Source organism: Procambarus clarkii, chromosome 89 (genome assembly GCF_040958095.1).
Source record: "Procambarus clarkii isolate CNS0578487 chromosome 89, FALCON_Pclarkii_2.0, whole genome shotgun sequence".
NCBI classification, from domain to species: Eukaryota; Metazoa; Arthropoda; class Malacostraca; order Decapoda; family Cambaridae; genus Procambarus; species Procambarus clarkii.
The window spans coordinates 9,881,135-9,899,088 of record NC_091238.1 but is presented as its reverse complement, the minus strand read 5'-3'; the positions used below and the strand labels follow the sequence as shown (position 1 = coordinate 9,899,088).

At 45.1% G+C, this 17,954-nt stretch overlaps 1 protein-coding gene across 4 annotated transcripts in view; it reads left to right on the top strand.

Moving 5' to 3' along the window:
• The window catches only part of EndoB (SH3 domain containing GRB2 like, endophilin-B), an 84,707-nt gene that overhangs the window by 36,596 nt on the left and 30,157 nt on the right, over positions 1-17,954 (top strand). For 2 of the 4 annotated variants that reach the window (XM_069317962.1, XM_069317963.1), the window contains exons 7-9: positions 322-348; positions 10,811-10,890; positions 15,575-15,685. In XM_069317962.1, coding sequence (XP_069174063.1) covers positions 322-348; positions 10,811-10,890; positions 15,575-15,685 — 218 coding nt within the window. The remainder of the gene's footprint in view (positions 1-321; positions 349-10,810; positions 10,891-15,574; positions 15,686-17,954) is intronic. The other 2 variants (XM_045767146.2, XM_045767147.2) reach the window with 1 other exon arrangement.

The window sequence follows — 17,954 nt, the reverse complement described above, 5'->3', positions numbered from 1 at the left end:
AGCCACAGTTGAGGCAGTTGATAGTGGTAAGGTTTGTGACATTGTGTACCTTGACTTTAGCAAAGCTTTTGATACTGAGCCACATGAAAGCTTTATTAAAAACATAAAGGCTCATGGTATCGGAGGTGTTATATTAACTTGGATTAGAGCATGGCTTCACCAAAGGAAACAAAGAGTTAGTATAAATGGAGTAAAGTATTTTGTATATGTTATATATAATATATTCTAAATGCAATATTTATTTCAGTTCAGAAGTTCAATAAAAAATTTCATAGAAATTAAAGTTCACAGAAATAAAAAGCATTTTGTTTTTGTCCCTAGCTTCAGGCAGAGCAGGAACTAATAGAAGTAAGCATACAATTATTTTCTAATTATGTGAAATTTTGGATGCATAACAGATTTTGTTGAGTTGGCAACAGCAGATTATCCAAGTACAGTAATCTAATATGCAAAGTCTAGCGAGTGATGTTGACTCTAGTGAGTGATGTTGACTCTAGTGAGTCAAAGTGTAGTGTGTGATGACGATGTATACAGAAGTCAAGAAGTATCTATACTGTATTAAGACAAAGGCATGTACATACTGTTGTGTTGCACATTGATGTTGAACAGTATTGAGCCAGTGTAGTGTATGCTTGCCTAGAGAATCTCCCATCAGTGTGCTCAGCATGAAGTGTCACAGATGTGCCACAGTGCATACACTGTAAAGTTTCATATTTTATATACATGTATTTAAAGCAGGCATGTCAAACATGTGGCCCTTTGCAAGCACACCTGTGACCCGCACAAAGGAAACTGTAATATGGTCATTTAACGGCCAAAATTGCAGTTTTTATAATTTAAACTATCACCTTTTAATAGATTTCCAAAGCACAAAATGTGACTCATGGTTCACACAAATGTGACCCATATGGCTCTCGGGGACCCTCAGTTTGAAATGCCTGATTTAAAGCATGTAAGTTACTCTTGTTTGAATTCACGTTTATAATTATGAAATAAAACTACAATAGAAAACATCTATGGGAGTACATGTAGTGACTTTCCTGGGGAAAGCTCTGTTGGCTCCTTGAAGCTAACTGAACTGATATGTGCTCTATTAGTTTGGGGTCATCAGTCACTGGAGTTCTGAGCCTACCAGGGGCCCTCAAGCCAAGCCCTGATCCCCTCAGAGAGGTGCAGGGAACGATGAGCACTTTACATTTAAAGTACGTACAAGTGTGTCCCTGCTCAAATGAACTACAGTGGTCCCTCGGATAACGATCGCCTCAAATGGCGAACATTTTGGGTAACAACTGGTCCGATTGCCGACAATTTGTCTCATTTGGCGATCGCTCGTTTGAATAACGACGACACCACATGGTGGAGTCGTGCTGCTTCTTGCACATTCTCGGATGCCTCAGATGAAGCAAATAAATTATATTGTTTTTGTTTAAAGATGCTAATGATTCTGGGATATAAAGGGGTGGCTGCTGAGATGTTGCAAAGTATTGACTTTTTTGTAGAACAAAGAAATGAAATTTTTTGAAATACAGTGGGGCCTCGACTTACAATGGTAATCCGTTCCCAGAAACGGATCGTAAGTCAAAATATCGTAAGTCGAAGCAATTTTCCCATAAGAAATAAAGGGAATTGAATTAATCCGTTCCCCTCTCTACATATTAACTTACAAATACATTTTATACTGAATACAATGTTTTTTTTCTAACTACAATACAGTGCATATGTTTATCTTACCTTTATGGAGGATTCATGATGCGTATAAATGATGGTGAGGAGAGGGGAGAAGGAGAGGTGTTACTGTTTGGAAGGGGAGTCCCCCTTCCATTATAACATCAGGCAGTAATGACTTCTCTGGGGTACACTCTCTCCTACGTTTTGCCTGCATACCTCTCGGACCTGGTTGTGATTCACTGTTTGTTTGTCTCACTAACAATGTTTCCAGAGATTTTTGTTTTTCCATGTGTTTTAATTTTTGTCTTTAGTGAGGCATCACAGTATCATTAGAAAGGTTAAGGCAACGGCCTACTGCACCGTGATTTGGGTGAGTCGTTTCAGCAAAAGTTTGCAATTCTTCCCAAGCTGCACACATTTTCTTAATTAATGAGGAAGGGATATTCTGTACTGTCTCCTCCTCCCCTGAAGAAATTTCGTCAGCTGTCTCTTGTTGCTGCTCCTAGTGAAGTTCTTCATTGGTCAGTTCTTCGCTGTGTTCCTCCACCAGCCCGCAACACACAACACTCACAACACTATGAATGCCACTTCTTTTTCTAAATTTCTCTAACCATCCCCTGCTTGCCTTAAAGTCTTTCACATTTGTATCACTTGTTCCAGGGGTTTTCTTTAAAAGGTCTTCATGTAATTTCCTTGCTTTTTCACAAATGATGGCCTCTGAAACTCTATCACCTGTTAACGCCTTGCTGTGTATCCAAATTAATAATAACTGTTCAACATCAAGTGTTTGTGTTCTATGTTTCGTGATTATTGATACGCCTTTTGCCACTTTAGCACCCATAATGTCCTTTTTCTTAGCCAGTATGGTGGATATCGTTGACTTAGATTTGTTGTACTGCCTTGCTAGTTCAACAGCCCGCACACCATCTTCATATTTACGAATGATCTCTTGTTTCTGCTCTATGGTCATTTCTTACATGGGTTTTCATATGTTGAAACTTACCACTGACTTTCTTGGGACCCATGACATGATATATAATAATTACTTTTATGTTCAAAAAGCAAAAAAAAACCACAAAAACGGAATTTCTTATAGGTGTGATCGTCACTAAGCGGGCAGCTGAGGCAGGTCGGCCTGCATGACCGGGAACCACGCGCTCGGTCGACCTAAATGTGTACCAACAAATATCGTTAGTCGATGACACTATTGTATGTCGAGTCGCATTTTTCGATCAAATTTACATCGTAACTCAAAATTATCGTAAGTCGGGGCAATCGTAAGTCGAGGTGCCACTGTACAACAAATGTCAAAAAGGTTCGTTCGGTTTTTGGCAGGTATGCTGCTCCATGTTTCTTAAAAAAAAAAAAGGAAACATAAAAAAGAAAATGAAAAATTTTGAAAAACAGAACAAATGTTAAAAAGGTATCCTGCAGGTCCTGGAAAACCCTCGTGGGCTTTGTTGGTAACATGGATCCATTCGAGTCCACTCTCACCTTTAGCGATGTTGTTTGTTGTTTGTTGCCCCTGCATTGGGGCGATGATCACGCTGCCTGTTGGGTTGGTGACACCTTTGACCCTGAGTCTTGCTGGACATGTTCTCCACTTGTGCTGCAGTTTATCCGTTTCTCATCTGCAGACTAGAGATTTTGGGCAGTGGTGGCATTGCAAGCTCACTTCTCCTCCTTGCAACGTGTCTGGTCGATTGCCCGGTTGGAGGCCCCCAAAACTGCCCCGTTTGGATTTTAGGGCCTGGAATTTGGGGGCGTTGGTCGCTTCGACTTTGGTTCTGTCCACACCTCGATTTCTTCTCAGGTGGGCGTGTTCGCTCTGCTCCTCCCCCCTGATTTCGGCTCCAAACCGTCTGGCAGTTTTGGAGTCGGTTATCTTGAGATGATTTCGGGGCTTAGCGTCTCCGCGGCCCGGTCCTTGACCAGGCCTCCTTTTTGTTACACACCCCCAGGAAGCAACCCATAGCAGCTGTCAAACTACCAGGTACCTATTTACTGCTAGTTGAACAGGGGCATCAGGGTGAAAGAAACTGCCCATTTGTTTCTGCCTCCACCGTAGATCGAATCTGGAACCTTAGGACTACGAATCCCGAGTGTTGTCCACTCAGCTGTCAGGCCCCGCAGCTGTTGGGGGCGGGGTTTAGGTTGGGTTGAGGTTTGGGTGGCTTCGGGCGTAAGGTGGTTGAGCCCGTTCTTCCTGCCAAGGCTTCCAGTTCATCCCAGCCACCTTCCTTCTTGGCCACCTTTTCCTTGGACTCTGCCTTTTCTTCAGAGGTGGTGAGCGTGGAAATGGGCTCTTCCCCGGGGCCTGTGTCGAAGGTTCCAAGGGCTCGGTGGAGTCCGCTTGGAGTGCTTGGGGCTCCTTTGCCCCTGCTTATGCCCTTGTGCCCTCTGGGCAGGGATGGTTGCTGCTGAGGGGGTTTTCGTCCCTCCTCCTTCCCTTCTGCTTTAGTTTTATCAAGTTTGCTGGCGTGATTTATGCACCCTCTGGTTGGGTGCATCCATGTTTTACTTGGATGTTTATGTTTTGGCGGGCATTTTGATCTATGGGCATTGCTGCTTCTGGCCGCTAGGGTGGTGCTACTCGGCGTCCAGCATCTTCCCAGTTCTGTTTGTTGTTACCCATGTGGCATACAACGGCTAAGCATTGACCTATTTTTCTGGGGGGAGCCCCTACGGCTTCCCGGAGCTATCCATGGCTGATATGGATATCCTAACTATTTTGCATCAGTCGATGTTGGTGGAGTTCTAGGCCTACCGGGGACCACGAGCCAGAACCTGGCCCCCTCAGAGAGGCACGGGGAGCAATGGCCCATAGAAATGCACATGTGATTTGGAGCATTCTATATCTGCCATCGACCGGGACAGGCACCCAGAAAGGTAAGCGCCACAATAAACCCCTATTCTGGTTAACAACAAAAATCGACAAACGAGTGGACAGAACTCCCCCAGGAAAACGAACTAACAAGCATGACGTCACACGAGCCGCGCCGCATGTTTGCGCAGCTCCCCCCTCCCCGGGAAGGGAGAAGGGGGAGCCCCAGACCCCCACGCCGGCGATCCCCGCCCCAGTTCCTCGGCTGATGGGATAATGCACGGTCGTATGGCTCCAGCTCCGGTCTTGTCTCAGTGCTGTGACTTGTTTGCAGTGCTGCTCGTACGGTGGTCGTGTGAGCTGGGAGTAGTATTCTCAGGTACTCGGGGCTGCATGTGCTTAGGGTCACCTTCCCTGAGTGCCCTTTAAGTACCGCCCTTGGGGCTTGGAGTTGCCTTCCACAAGTCACCTTGGGTCTACCTCTGTTGGCTTTTCGCTGCTTGGCGTTTGGCCGCCCCGAGTGTTGGGGGTTTTACTCCCTTGTTTACCTTGGGGTAAGTGGTAGTTATAGCACTGGTGGGGCGCGGGGTACTGCGTAGCTAGTTTTCACCTTTGACAGCGGCCGGCTCTGTTCCCTCTGGGTACGTTGTCCACTTGTATGGTTTTTCTTTTATCTTTGTTTTTGCCTGGTAGGGGGGTCTGCCTTGTGTCCCCACCCCCCCTTATATTAGGTTCGTTTGTGTGGTGGCACCCCCTGCTTCGCCCTCACAGGTGGATACGTCCCGTGAGTTCAGCTTTAGCAGTTTGCTTGGTAGTTTGGGGCGCTGGTTAGCAGTGCCCTGCCTGGGATAACCATTAGCAGACCCAGTCTAGGGACCCTGGGAAACCCCCCGGGGGCTCTTGGGTCCGATAGTGGAGACCCTTGCGTCCCCTCTCGCTTTGTGCGAGTTGAGGGTTGCTCTGTCCCCTTGTCTCAGGGTGACTCCTTGTTTTTGCCTCCGTCATGCTGCCTGTTGGGTTGGTGACACATTCGACCCTGAGTCCTGCGAGCTTGGTTGCTTGTTCGTGACTCCATTCACCCAGTCTGCTGATGAATTCCTGTGGGTGCAGGCAGCTCGTGCGTTGCAGGGTGGGATGTTGAAACGCACTCAGGTTTGTCGCTTCCCCGGACGCCCCGATGCTGCCCCGCTTGTGTAGGGACCCAGACTTGGGGGTTTTGGTCACTTCGGCCTTGCTTCTTCCACACCCCCCTTGTTTTTCCCCCTCCTGCTTCCGGCCCCTACGCATCTGCAGGCTTTGGGGTTGGGGCGGGGTTAGAAGTTCTGAGACTTGGGCAGTTTCGGGGGTTGCCCCGTCCGGGGTAGCTGCGGAGGTATTCGAGTCTGTTCCTCCGGCCGATGCTCAGGGGTCTGACCAGTGGCTGCCCCGGCTTTTTCTTGTGGGGCCGGGGCTTTGGAGGTAAACTCGGCCCCGGGGCCTGGTGTAGAGGCTTCCGGGGTTGGGGAGGAGTGGTCTAGGGGCCTTGGGTTCCATTGCACCCTGCCTGGATTTCTGTCCTTCTGAGCGGGGCTTACTGTTGCGAGGAGTGGGGTTTTCTTTCCCCCCTCTGTGTACGATTTGGGCTTGGGTTCTGCTCTTCCCCGGGTTCGGTTCCGTGTCCCTGTGATTTCTTCGGTTCCATCTTCCGGAGGTTTTCGGCTCACCGCATCTCTTCGCCTGCGGTGCGGTTGGCCCTTTGCGGCTTACCTCCTGCGTGTCCCTGAGTTTGCTTCCATACTGGCTCCTTCTGTTCTGGCCAGGTTGGGCTCCTTGTAGCCGTTTGGGCTCCTTGTCGCCGTTGGGCTCCTTTGTGGCTATTTGGGCTCTTTGTAGCAGTTTGGGCTACTGTCACCAGTTGGGCTACTGTTGCCAGTTGGGCTACTTCTCGCCTTGTTGGGCTACTTTTCTTTCGCGTCCTGCGCATGCGCCGTGGGAGTTTGTTTTGGTTCCGGGCGGTGTGCGCATGTGTTCTGCATCCATTTTCTCCCGGGGGAGGGGGGGGGGGAGGCTTCGCCTCTCGCTCTTTTCTTAATCTAATCCGTGCCCCGTTGCTTGAGGGTGTTCTGGGGTGCCGCTGTGGGAAAGTCACGAGGTTTTTCCCTGCGTGCTAGGGTGGGAAGCCTCCTTCTCCGCTCCCCTCCTCTCCAGCATGGGCGCCCTGGCCGCCTCCGGTGGCTACGGACTCGATAGCTTGCGTCATGGCCCTTCAGCGCCTATGTTCTGCAGGTGATTTGGTGCGGTTTGGCGTCTCCTTCGTCCTGATGCTGTTTTTGTTTTTGGAAGTAGGAATGGGTGTACATACGTACTTGAGACATGGACCGTATCACCCGAGGTGCCTACTGCAGGGCTATTAGCCCATACTAGGCAGCTCTTGTTCTCTCCACCTGATTCCTTCCTCAGTTCACGGGTGTCTGCGGGTGGCCTCTTGGCCCTTCCAAGGCGGCTCCTGCCTGTACTCCTCCTGCCCCTCTCCTATGCTTGTCTAACCTTGCTTGAGTTCGGGGCCCCGCCTCCACCTTGTTCCACAGTGTAATGGTGGGGGTGCCTGTTTGGTGGTACGTTTTCCTGTGTCGAGGGTGTTTTGTGCTCGCCTCCTTGTGCTTGCAGGATTGGGTTCTGGCTCTATGGTTCCGCCTCTTCCCTGTCGTTTACCTGTCGAGCGAATTCTGTGCTTCATGGGCGCTCTCGTCTCTGCTCTTGGGGCTGTGTATGGGGTCAGCCCAAGTTGGGCTGTCTAATGTGTTCCTTCGATTGCCTATTACACTGCACACATTTCTTCTACCATCCCTGTGGCTCAGTTGGGTGCTCGGTTTCCGCCTGTGTCCCCTTGTGTGCCACTCGTGTACGATTTATCTATCTTCTCTGTCGCTTCCTCGGGGAGTGTGGTGACGTTTTGCTGCGGTTTTGGTACTGCAGCTGCGTGTCGGGGTTGGTTGTGGCATTATGTTCGGCTCTTCCGTGCTCCCTCTGGGGCCCTCCTTCCTTGCCGGTCTTGCTGTGCTGAGCCAGGTTTTTCCATGTTCCTTGGATTCTCTGTCTTGTCCTCACCTAGTTGTGCTGGCTGGGGATGAGCTTGGGGTCTTCGTCTCGCCCCTTGCCTATCCTCTGGTTTTGGTTAAAGTTCCAGAGCCTAGTGGGCTCCCTTCCTTAGTTTTTTTCACGGCTGCCCCGGGGTTTTTCTTGACGCTGGGGCTTTGAGGGGACAGCTCGGCCCCGGGGCCTGCAGGGTGGGTTTCCGGGGTTGGGGTGGGGCTAAAGTGAGGGGCCTCAGGCCCCGTTGGTCCCCTCTGGGGTATTTCTACCCCTCTGGGCGGGGCTTGCGGTTTTGTGGTGTGGGGTTTTTCCGTTCCCCCTCTCCGCACGTGTTTTGTGGGCGCCGGCCCCTCCCTGGGCTCGGTTTCCTTGTCCATTGTGCTCGTTGTTTCCGTCCTGTCGGTGGGTGCTTTTCTACGGTCTTCGCTCCTTTTTTCCGGTACGGGCCTTCTCCGTCATGTCCCCCTCTTCTTGGGGTTTCTGCATGACTTTTGGTCTCGGGTGCGACAGGGTTTTTGTGCCTTCGTCCTTTGTGTTTGCTTCTTTTTGTTCTCGAAGGTTTGGGACGGTTTTGCTCCTTCCCGTTTTCTGGTACGTCTGTCGTTATTTGGTTGAGCTTCCATCCGGTCCTTTCTAGGGGTTGTGGGTCCTATTCCCGGCAGCTTCTGGGTGTTTGGCCTTCTTGTTCTTTTGTGCATATCTCTTCTCTTCGCACTGTCTCGGCGCTACTCGTTTTCCTGAGGGCGATTTTGCTCCTCTTAATGAGTCTTTTCGCTCCTGCCCTTCTGCGGGTTGTTAGTGTGGGGCGGCTCCTTATGCGGGTTCCTTCCCTGTCGGCTGCACTTGTGGCGGTGGACTTGCACGCTTGTGGCATTTTGGTTTTGGTCCTGCGTTTTCTTTTCCCTCCTGGGGCTGTCATAGGATTGGCTTGCGGATGATGTAGAGGCGCTTGGGGCCATTCCTGTGTCTGGCACCTTGGTTTCTGCTGCTAGCTTTTGGTATCGATGTTCCTTCTGTGCCGTTTCGCAGGCTGTCTCTTGCGTTGTTTCACCTCCGGCCTGCTTATGCACTGCCTGTGCCGTCCTGGTCTTTGGACAGGGTGCTCTCCTGTTTTTCTTCTTGGTGGTTGTGGCTCCTTGGGGTCAGGTTTGCTTTACCTCGGCTCTCGTTTTATGTTGGCATTGGCCTCTGGGGGTCGTGTGGCAGAGCTTCATGCTCCTCTCAGGCGCAGTGGTTTTTGGCTCCTATGGTCGTGGGTTGTTGTCTCGACTTCGTGTTGAGTGGTGGTTCACCGACCGCCTCCCGGGTATGTCCCCTTGTTTTCTTAGGTAGTCATTGGTGAAGTAGCTCCGGGGAGCCGTAGGGGCTCCCCCCCATAAAACCAGCGTTGAATGTAATGAAACGCCATTTTCTGGGTGAGTCCCGGAGGCTCCCCGGCACCCTCCCGCCCTCTGGTCGGCGTTTTTTTCGCGGTTTTGATATCCAGCCTCAGAACTGGGGCGGGGATCGCCGGCGCGGGGGTCTGAGGCACCCCCTTCCCCCTCCTGGGGAGGGGGGAGCTGCGCAGACATGCGGCGCGGCTCGTGTGACGTCATGCTTATTAGTTCGTTTTCCTGGGGGAGTTCTGTCCACTCGTTTGTCGATTTTTGTTGTTAACCAGAATAGGGGTTTGTTTTGTTTTCAGGCACCTTTCTGGGTGCCTGTCCCGGTCGATGGCAGATATAGAATGCTCCAAATCACATGTGCATTTCTATGGGCCATTGCTCCCCGTGCCTCTCTGAGGGGGCCAGGTTCTGGCTCGTGGTCTCCGGTAGGCCTAGAACTCCACCCACATCAACTGATGCAAAATAGTTAGGGTATCCATATCAGCCATGGATAGCTCCGGGGAGCCTCCGGGACTCACCCAGAAAATGGCGTTTCATTACATTAAACGCTGGTTTTTTTTTTTAGACTTACACCACTGTTCAGTTGGTGGGAACTGTGCCAACCGAGAAAACACCTTTTGAATATTTCATACCCATTCAAAACGCGTGCACGGTAGGTCGTGTACGAAATAAACTCTTGAGACTTCAAGTGAGAGGCAACCATCTTGGAAAAAATTTCCCAGAATGTCCTATGGCTGTTGGCTGGGTTAGTACTGAGTGAGCAACCATGGGTGGCGCATGCGCCTCTAGCTCCCAAACACCTGTTTGAAGCGGTGTTGAAAGATCGCTCTCTGTCGGTGAAATTCAGACCTTATTGTTTGAAGAACATAAGGGTCATAACATTGATGAAGCTAGGCACAATAAGAACCTAACACAAGGGTCGGATGCAAGTGGTACAGCACCGATGATGGAAGAGAAAATCTGTGTGTGCCTGGTGCATCAAGAGCGAAGTTGCACTGTGTACCATAGACTGCTTCGTTGATTATCACTCACTTTTTAAGTACTGAGTGTGTAATACACACTCGGTTACTGTGTTTTATTGTGTGTGTTACTGTGTAAATAGTTTGTGAAACTCTACATACAGTATTGTAATTTAATGAATTTTGAACATGTAATATTGCGACAATAAACATTTATTGTGGACACATTACTGACACATCACAGTTCCATGGAACATTATGAACATTCTACTGTATACATATGGTAAAGGAGAAAATATGCATCATATATGATTAAAAAATAAATAAAGCAGCATTGGAAATACATTGAACAAATACTTGAAAATATATTTGTGGGAACTCGCAGAGCTCAAATGGCCCGCACGACCACCTCTGGGAGCTTTACGCACAGTTGCACACGCCTCCTTCTCCACGTCCCCACAGCCAAAGTAAGTGGAATTTTTTAGTTTTTTACATTTACATTTTTAGAAAAGGGAATTTATCATTTTACAAAGATCAAAAAAATTTTTGCGAACACTTGACTTTTGGCGCACAGGGGAAATGTCGCAATAAACTTGCCGCTTCACAGTGGTTAAGGGAAAATTCCACTGTAATCTCGTTTTCTTTGAATGAGTTACTAAATTAATTTGTGTTAGTATGGTTAATGGATTAGTACAAGAACAGCACTGCTATTAGTTGCATATAGTAACTAAGGTTATTTAAAGGATGTCGGTTTTTCCCAACAGTAGTATGGCACGCACTAAGAAGCTATTACACTTGATCAGTGTAATAACTTCAGGAAGCCTCCAGGGCTCGCCCAGAAAATGACGTTTCATTATATTCAATGCTGGTATTTTTCTGATCAAAGTTCATTTAATTTCCAGGCAGAAGCAGACTTAAGAAAGGCACAGGCAGATTTTGACAGACAGGCAGAAATCACCAAGCTCCTACTAGAGGGTGTAAGGTGAGTAATGTTGGAGTAGCTTACCCACATGTAATTTTTAGTACAATTTTTCAGTATGGAGAAGGGTGCTGCATTCTGTTGACTGAACTTTAACCCTTAAATTGCGCATTGCATCATATGATGCTTTGGAGTACTACGCAAGACTTAAACGGCCCGCGGATACACAGAGTTCACCACACCTTCATCAGGGCTCTTGTAAACAGACGCCATTTAAAAAAAAAATCGTGGGCCAAATTCCCGAGTGTTAGGGGCCTCAGTATTGAGTGAGCAACCAAGCCTGACGCACACAGCATGAGCTTACAGCACTGCTGTTCAGCTTGTGACCACAGCATCGCCTAAAAGAGCCATAATATATTTGTTCATGCTATTATGTAGCGATGATATTATTACAGAAGACCCCTGACTGTGATAAAACTGACCAGGGATCTGATAATAGCAGGATTGTGGTGATATTTAGCACTGTGCTCCATGGAGCACAGGTAATGTAATGCAGTAATGCTGTGGGAGAGGAGGGTAGTGGCGTTGTCTTCTGACTGTGTGTGGCCACCTTTTATTGACTGCACTCACCATACCAGCTTAGTGGTTCGCTATGGTGAACACAAATGTAGATACTTATATATAACGTGTGTATAGAGGGTATAAACAGTAAGAGGAGTAGGTTGGGAGCCGCCATTTTGGTGAGGGAGGTGCGTCGTCTGCACGACTTATCATGTTGTTTACTGGTAACCACGATGGTCTTTGGGCACCATACCAGTTTACTTGTACAAGTATGGTGGATAAAACAGGTAGATATTTATATATGATGTGTGTATATAGTGTAATAACACCACAAACAGTATTGTTGGAGAAGAAATATTAGTGAGTCTGGCCTTGAGGGCGGCAGCCATCAGCTGACTGTGCGAGTAGCTATGTCTTTGTGCCTTTACTCACCATACAAGCTTAGATGTACAGTTATGGTGAACAAAACATGTAAATACTTATATATAACGTCTGTATATAAAAGCAAAAACAGTATGGTGGGAGGAGATTGGTGGCAAGTCAGGTGAGGTGAGGTGAGGGAGGGAGTGGCAGCCAGTGGCGGGCTGCCACTGCCACTCAGCATACCAACTTAGTGGTTCGTTATGGTGAACACGAATGTAGATACTTATATATAGCGTCTGTATATAGTGAATAAAACCAAAAACAGTATTGTGGGAGGAGAATGTGGGTGAGTCAGGTGACTTGAGGGAGGGAGGAAGTAGCAGCCAGTGGCGGGCTGCCACTGGCACTGCCACTCAGCATGCCAACTTAGTGGTTCGTTATGGTGAACAAAACATGCAGAAACTTATATATAACCTGTGTATATAGTGTAATAACCGACATAGTATTTGTTCACTGTTTGATGAACGTAATTGAATCAACAATATGCACACCATATTTTTGAGTACAGCGATGATTCACTCATTTTATTATATAAATATATCACATTACACACTATTGAATAATATTACAGCAAAAAACTATGAAAAATCAATCAGAGACATTGAAATAATTAGGTAATTATCTCTTTGTGGCAACTCCGGCCTGACAGCTGGCGAGCAACAGACCGCCTGGGACGCACGCTGAGTCAGCGCCTATTTTTTGCCAGACTTCCCTGCCCTATACCGGGCAATATATGCCACTTACGATTTTTGTATTATTTTTCCCATGATCAGTGAACACAAATTAACAGGTTAGTTTGATTTTTTTTTTTTTTATGCGCCTGTGGGTGTCAAATGGTATATAGCCATGCGCCATTTAAGGGTTAAAAATGAGAAGTAAAATTATTACATATGGACAATAAACACTGTGAAATGGATAGATGTAAATTAGTTTTAAGGAAAAGCCAGACAAAATATTGAATGATAAGTGTAATAGAATGGAAGGATGTGGTCATGCTATGAGAATGATGTAAAGATGATGTGAAAAGCTTGTGGTATGATGTTTAAAGAGAGATGCTGTGGAAATTTGGGATATGTTGTGAGATCATCTTGGAAATGCTGTTAATGTTACTTTTAGCTACCTCTTACTTAACCCCAAGCTGCTAAGAGCTAAATTTGACACCCACAGGCGCATAAAAAAAAAAAAAAAAAAAAAAAAATGTTTTTCTTATAAACCTGTTAATTTATGTTCCCTGATCACGGGGAAAAAGATAAAAAATTCGTAACTGGCATACTTTGGTCGCAATAGAGCAGGGAAGTCTGGCAAAAAAGAGGCATTGACATATCATGCGTCGGAGGCGGTCTCGTCCGCCCCAGCTGTCAGGCGGGCGTTACCACAAAGATATTTTACTTAATTATTTCAATGTCTCTGATTGATTTTTTCTTAGTTATTTTGCAGTAATATTATTCAATAATGTGTAGTGTGATATATTTAAATAATAAAATGTGTGAATTATCACTGTAGTCAAAATTATGATGTGCATATTTTTTATTCAATTATTATTATTTATTCAATTATTAATTATTTCATACTGATTTTTGTATCATCTGCAAAGGATGATACGAAGCTGTGACTTGTATTTTTGTCTATATCTGATATGAGAATAAGGAAAAGTAGCAGTGCAAGGACTGTACCCTGAGGTACAGAGCTTTTAACTGCACTTGGACTAGATTTTATATGGTTGACCGTTACTCGCTGAGTCCTGTTTGACAGGAAACTGAGTATCCAGCGTCCTACTTTACCGGTTATTCCCATTGACTTCATTTTGTGTGCTATCACGCCATGGTCACATTTATCGAAAGCCTTTGCGAAGTCCATGTATATCACATCAGCATTCTGTTTTTCTTCTAATGCCTCAGTGACTTTGTCGTAGTGCTCAAGTAGCTGTGAGAGGCACGATCTTCCCGCTCGAAATCCATGTTGGGCTGGGTTGTGAAGGTCATTGGTCTCCATGAAATTGGTGACCTGACTCCTAATCACTCTCTCAAATACTTTTATGATGTGCGATGTTAGTGCAACTGGTCTATAATTCTTTGCCAATGCTTTGCTCCCTCCCTTGTGTAGAGGGGCTATGTCTGCTACTTTAAGTGCATCTGGTATCTCCCCCATGTCCAAGCTCTTCCTCCACACTATACTGAGTGCCTGTGCTACTGGCACTTTGCATTTCTTTATAAATATTGAATTCCATGAGTCTGGACCTGGGGCCGAGTGCATGGGCATGTTTTCAATTTCTCTTTCAAAATTTAGTGCGCTCGTGTTTATATCAGTTATATTTACAGGGGTTTGAATATCCCGCATAAAGAGATTGTCTGGATCTTCCACCTTCATGTTGTTTATTGGAGTGCTAAACATGTCCTCATACTGCTTTTTTAGGATTTCACTAATTTCTTTGTCATCCTCCGTGTATGAACCTTCACTTGTACGAATAGGTCCAATACTGGCAGTGGTTTTTGCTTTTGATTTCGCATATGAGAAGAAATATTTTGGATTTTTCTTTATTTCCTGAATTGCTTTCTGTTCTAACTGCCTTTCTTCAGTTTCATATGAGTGTTTCAATTTCTGCTCGATTTCTTCAATCTCCCTATTTAAATTATTCCTTCTTTGACGGGAAATTCGTGTCTGCATAAGCAGTTCCGTTATTTTTTTCCTGCGTTTATAGTGTCGTCTGCGTTCTCTTTCTACGTTAGATCTCTTTCTGGCTTTCCTCAAAGGAACATGTTTCAGACAGACTTGATACGCTTCTGAAGTCAGTTTTTTTATTCCTTCTGTAGGACTTGTATTACTTAGAACAGTTCCCCATGGAATGTTTGTAAGTTCCCTGTTTATTATCTCCCAGTCTATCCTTTTATTATTAAAATTAAATTTACTGAATAGCCCCTCTCGCTTTATCAACGTTTTAGGTCTATTCTGAGTATTGATGGTCGTTTGCACTTCAATGAGCTTGTGATCTGAGTATGTGGTGTCTGATATCGTAATGTCTCTGATAATGTCTTCATTGTTCGTAAAAACCAGATCTAGAATATTTTCATTTCTCGTTGGCTCCGATATCTGCTGATTGAGTGAAAATTTGTCACAGAATCTAAGTAGTTCTCTAATCTGTGGTTGGTTAGGTCCTGATAGATTTCCTGGTATAATATTACAGTATTGTTTGCTATTTTCCACCTGAGACTAGGCAAGTTGAAGTCACCTAGGAAGATAATATCAGGTATCGGGTTCTCCAAATTATCAAGGCTATATTCTATTTTGCTTACATGTGACCTAATTTTCCTATCACACCTGTATAGGTTATATCCTGGAATCCAGATCTCGCTGTCCAACAATTCCCCTGCATGGGTTTCTGTGAAAGCTCCAAATACTGCATTTGACTCCGTGAGGAGGCCATTTATGAACTGTACTTTGTTGTTTGTTCTTGTTTTCAGTCCTTGTATGTTGGCAAAGATGAATGAGGTTACTCTATTAGTGATAATTTGAATGGGAGACTTTTTCGGCAAGCCCATTATGCGTGGACATAATGAGTTTGTTCTGACCAGTACTGATTGTTGTAGGGCAGTTGTCTGTCGTAGTTGTAGTTCCCTTTCGGTGGGTAATTGTATCTGTAATTCTGGAATGCAAGTGGATCTGGCATCCAGTTCATATATATATGTATTGTGACCTTCAAGGGTTAATCAAGTTTCACTGAGCCACATATACAGTATACTGTTATAATTATTTGTACTTATTATAGGTCATCACAAGCAGCACACCTGCGTCACCTGAATGAACTTGTTGAGGCTCAGGCTCAGTATTATGAGCAGTCCCACAAAGTGATGGTGGAGCTACAAAAGGACCTGGCAAGGTAAGTTGGCAAAACTGACTATAATAATAACATCCATATTTGTTTTATTTACTCCTGGTAATTATTTTACCATCTTTTGATTCCTTCTTTGTAAATGGCTGTATTATATTTGCATTTTCAGCCTTGTAGTAAATTTTTGAGTCTATTGAATTTTTTGTAATGTCTTCTTCCTATATTAGTGTATTACTATATCATAAACTTTGTTTTTAGTAAACAAAGCAGGTGTTTTATGATGTAACAGTGTCTTCCATCGTTTCTCATTGTCTGGGATCTGTCCATTAGCTTTTGGCATCTGTGTTTTAGCTCTCATTGAGAATTTTTTTTTCATAGTCTGTGACATTACTGTAATAACATAAGTGAGACTAGATTTTGGGGTCAAGAAGTCAAATTCAAACTCTTGTTCCTGTAAATTGAACATGTACCAATGCCTTTATGGCTCATCATTAAACTGAAGTGATGTGTATGATATACCATGTTGCAATAGATTGCAGATATCTGCTGTTACTGTGTGAACGAGGCAATAGAATATCATTGCTTGTTACAAGCACCACTCAAAATCTTATTGTCAGTCCACAACCTTTGGACTGACAGTGGTCAAACAGTGTGTTATTGTCAGATTAACCCTCAAAGTGTGGATGTCATCAAAATTGTCATCGTGTGTGTGTGTAATTACCTAAGTGTAGTTACAGGATGAGAGCTACGCTCGTGGTGTCCCGTCTTCCCAGCACTCTTTGTCATATAACGCTTTGAAACTACTGACGGTCTTGGCCTCCACCACCTTCTCACTTAACTTGTTCCAACCGTCTAACACTCTGTTTACGAAAGTGAATTTTCTTATATTTCTTCGGCATCTGTGTTTAGCTAGTTTATATCTATGACCTCTTGTTCTTAAAGTTCCAGGTCTCAGGAAATCTTCCCTATCGATTTTATCAATTCCGGTTACTATTTTGTATGTAGTGATCATATCACCTCTTTTTCTTCTGTCTTCTAGTTTTGGCATATTTAATGCCTCTAACCTCTCCTCGTAGCTCTTGCCCTTCAGTTCTGAGAGCCACTTATTAGCATGTCTTTGCACCTTTTCCAGTTTGTTGATGTGCTTCTTAAGATATGGGCACCACACAACCGCTGCATATTCTAGCTTTGGCCTACCAAAAGTTGTGAACAATTTCTTTAGTATATCGCCATCCATGTATTTAAAAGCAATTCTGAAGTTAGAAAGCGTGGCATAGGCTCCTTGCACAATATTCTTTATGTGGTCTTCAGGTGATCGTTTTCTATCTAGAACCACCCCTAGATCTCTTTCTTTATCAGAATACTTTAAAGATTTCTCACATAATATATAGGTTGTGTGGGGTCTATGTTCTCCTATTCCACATTCCATAACATGGCATTCATTAACATTAAATTCCATTTGCCAAGTGGTGCTCCAGATACTTATTTTGTCCAGGTCATCTTGAAGGGCATGACAATCATCTAAGTTTCTTATCCTTCCTATTATCTTAGCATCATCAGCAAAATGTTCATATAATTCTGTATACCAACTGGTAGATCATTTATGTAGACAATAAACATCACTGGTGCAAGAACTGAACCCTGTGGTACTCCACTTGTGACATTTCTCCAATCCGATACATTGCCTCTGATCACTGCCCTCATTTTTCTATCAGTCAGAAAATTTTTCATCCATGTTAGTAGCTTACCTGTCACTGCTCCAATATGTTCCAGTTTCCAGAACAACCTCTTATGGGGAACTCTGTCGAAAGCCTTTTTTAGTTCCAGATAGATGCAGTCAATCCAAACATCTCTTTCCTGTAAAATCCCTGTGGCTCGATCATAAAAACTGAGCAAGTTCGTTACACAGGATCTTCCAGATCGAAAACCATACTGTCTGTCTGATATTATGTCGTTTTCCTCCAAGTGTTCTACCCATTTAGTTTTAATTATTTTTTCCAATATTTTGACTATTACACTTGTCAATGATACAGGTCTATAATTAAGGGGATCTTCCCTGTTTCCACTTTTGTAGATTGGAACTATGTTAGCCTTTTTCCACACATCAGCTACAGCTCCTGTACACAGGGATGCCTGAAAAATCAGTTGAAGTGGAATGCTGAGCTCAGGTGCACATTCTCTCAGAACCCATGGTGAAACTCCATCTGGACCAACTGCTTTGTTCTTACTTAGCTCCTTGAGCATTTTTTCCACTTCGTCTCTAGACACCTCTATGTGCTCTATGTTGTTCTCTGGAATTCTTATTGTATCTGGTTCC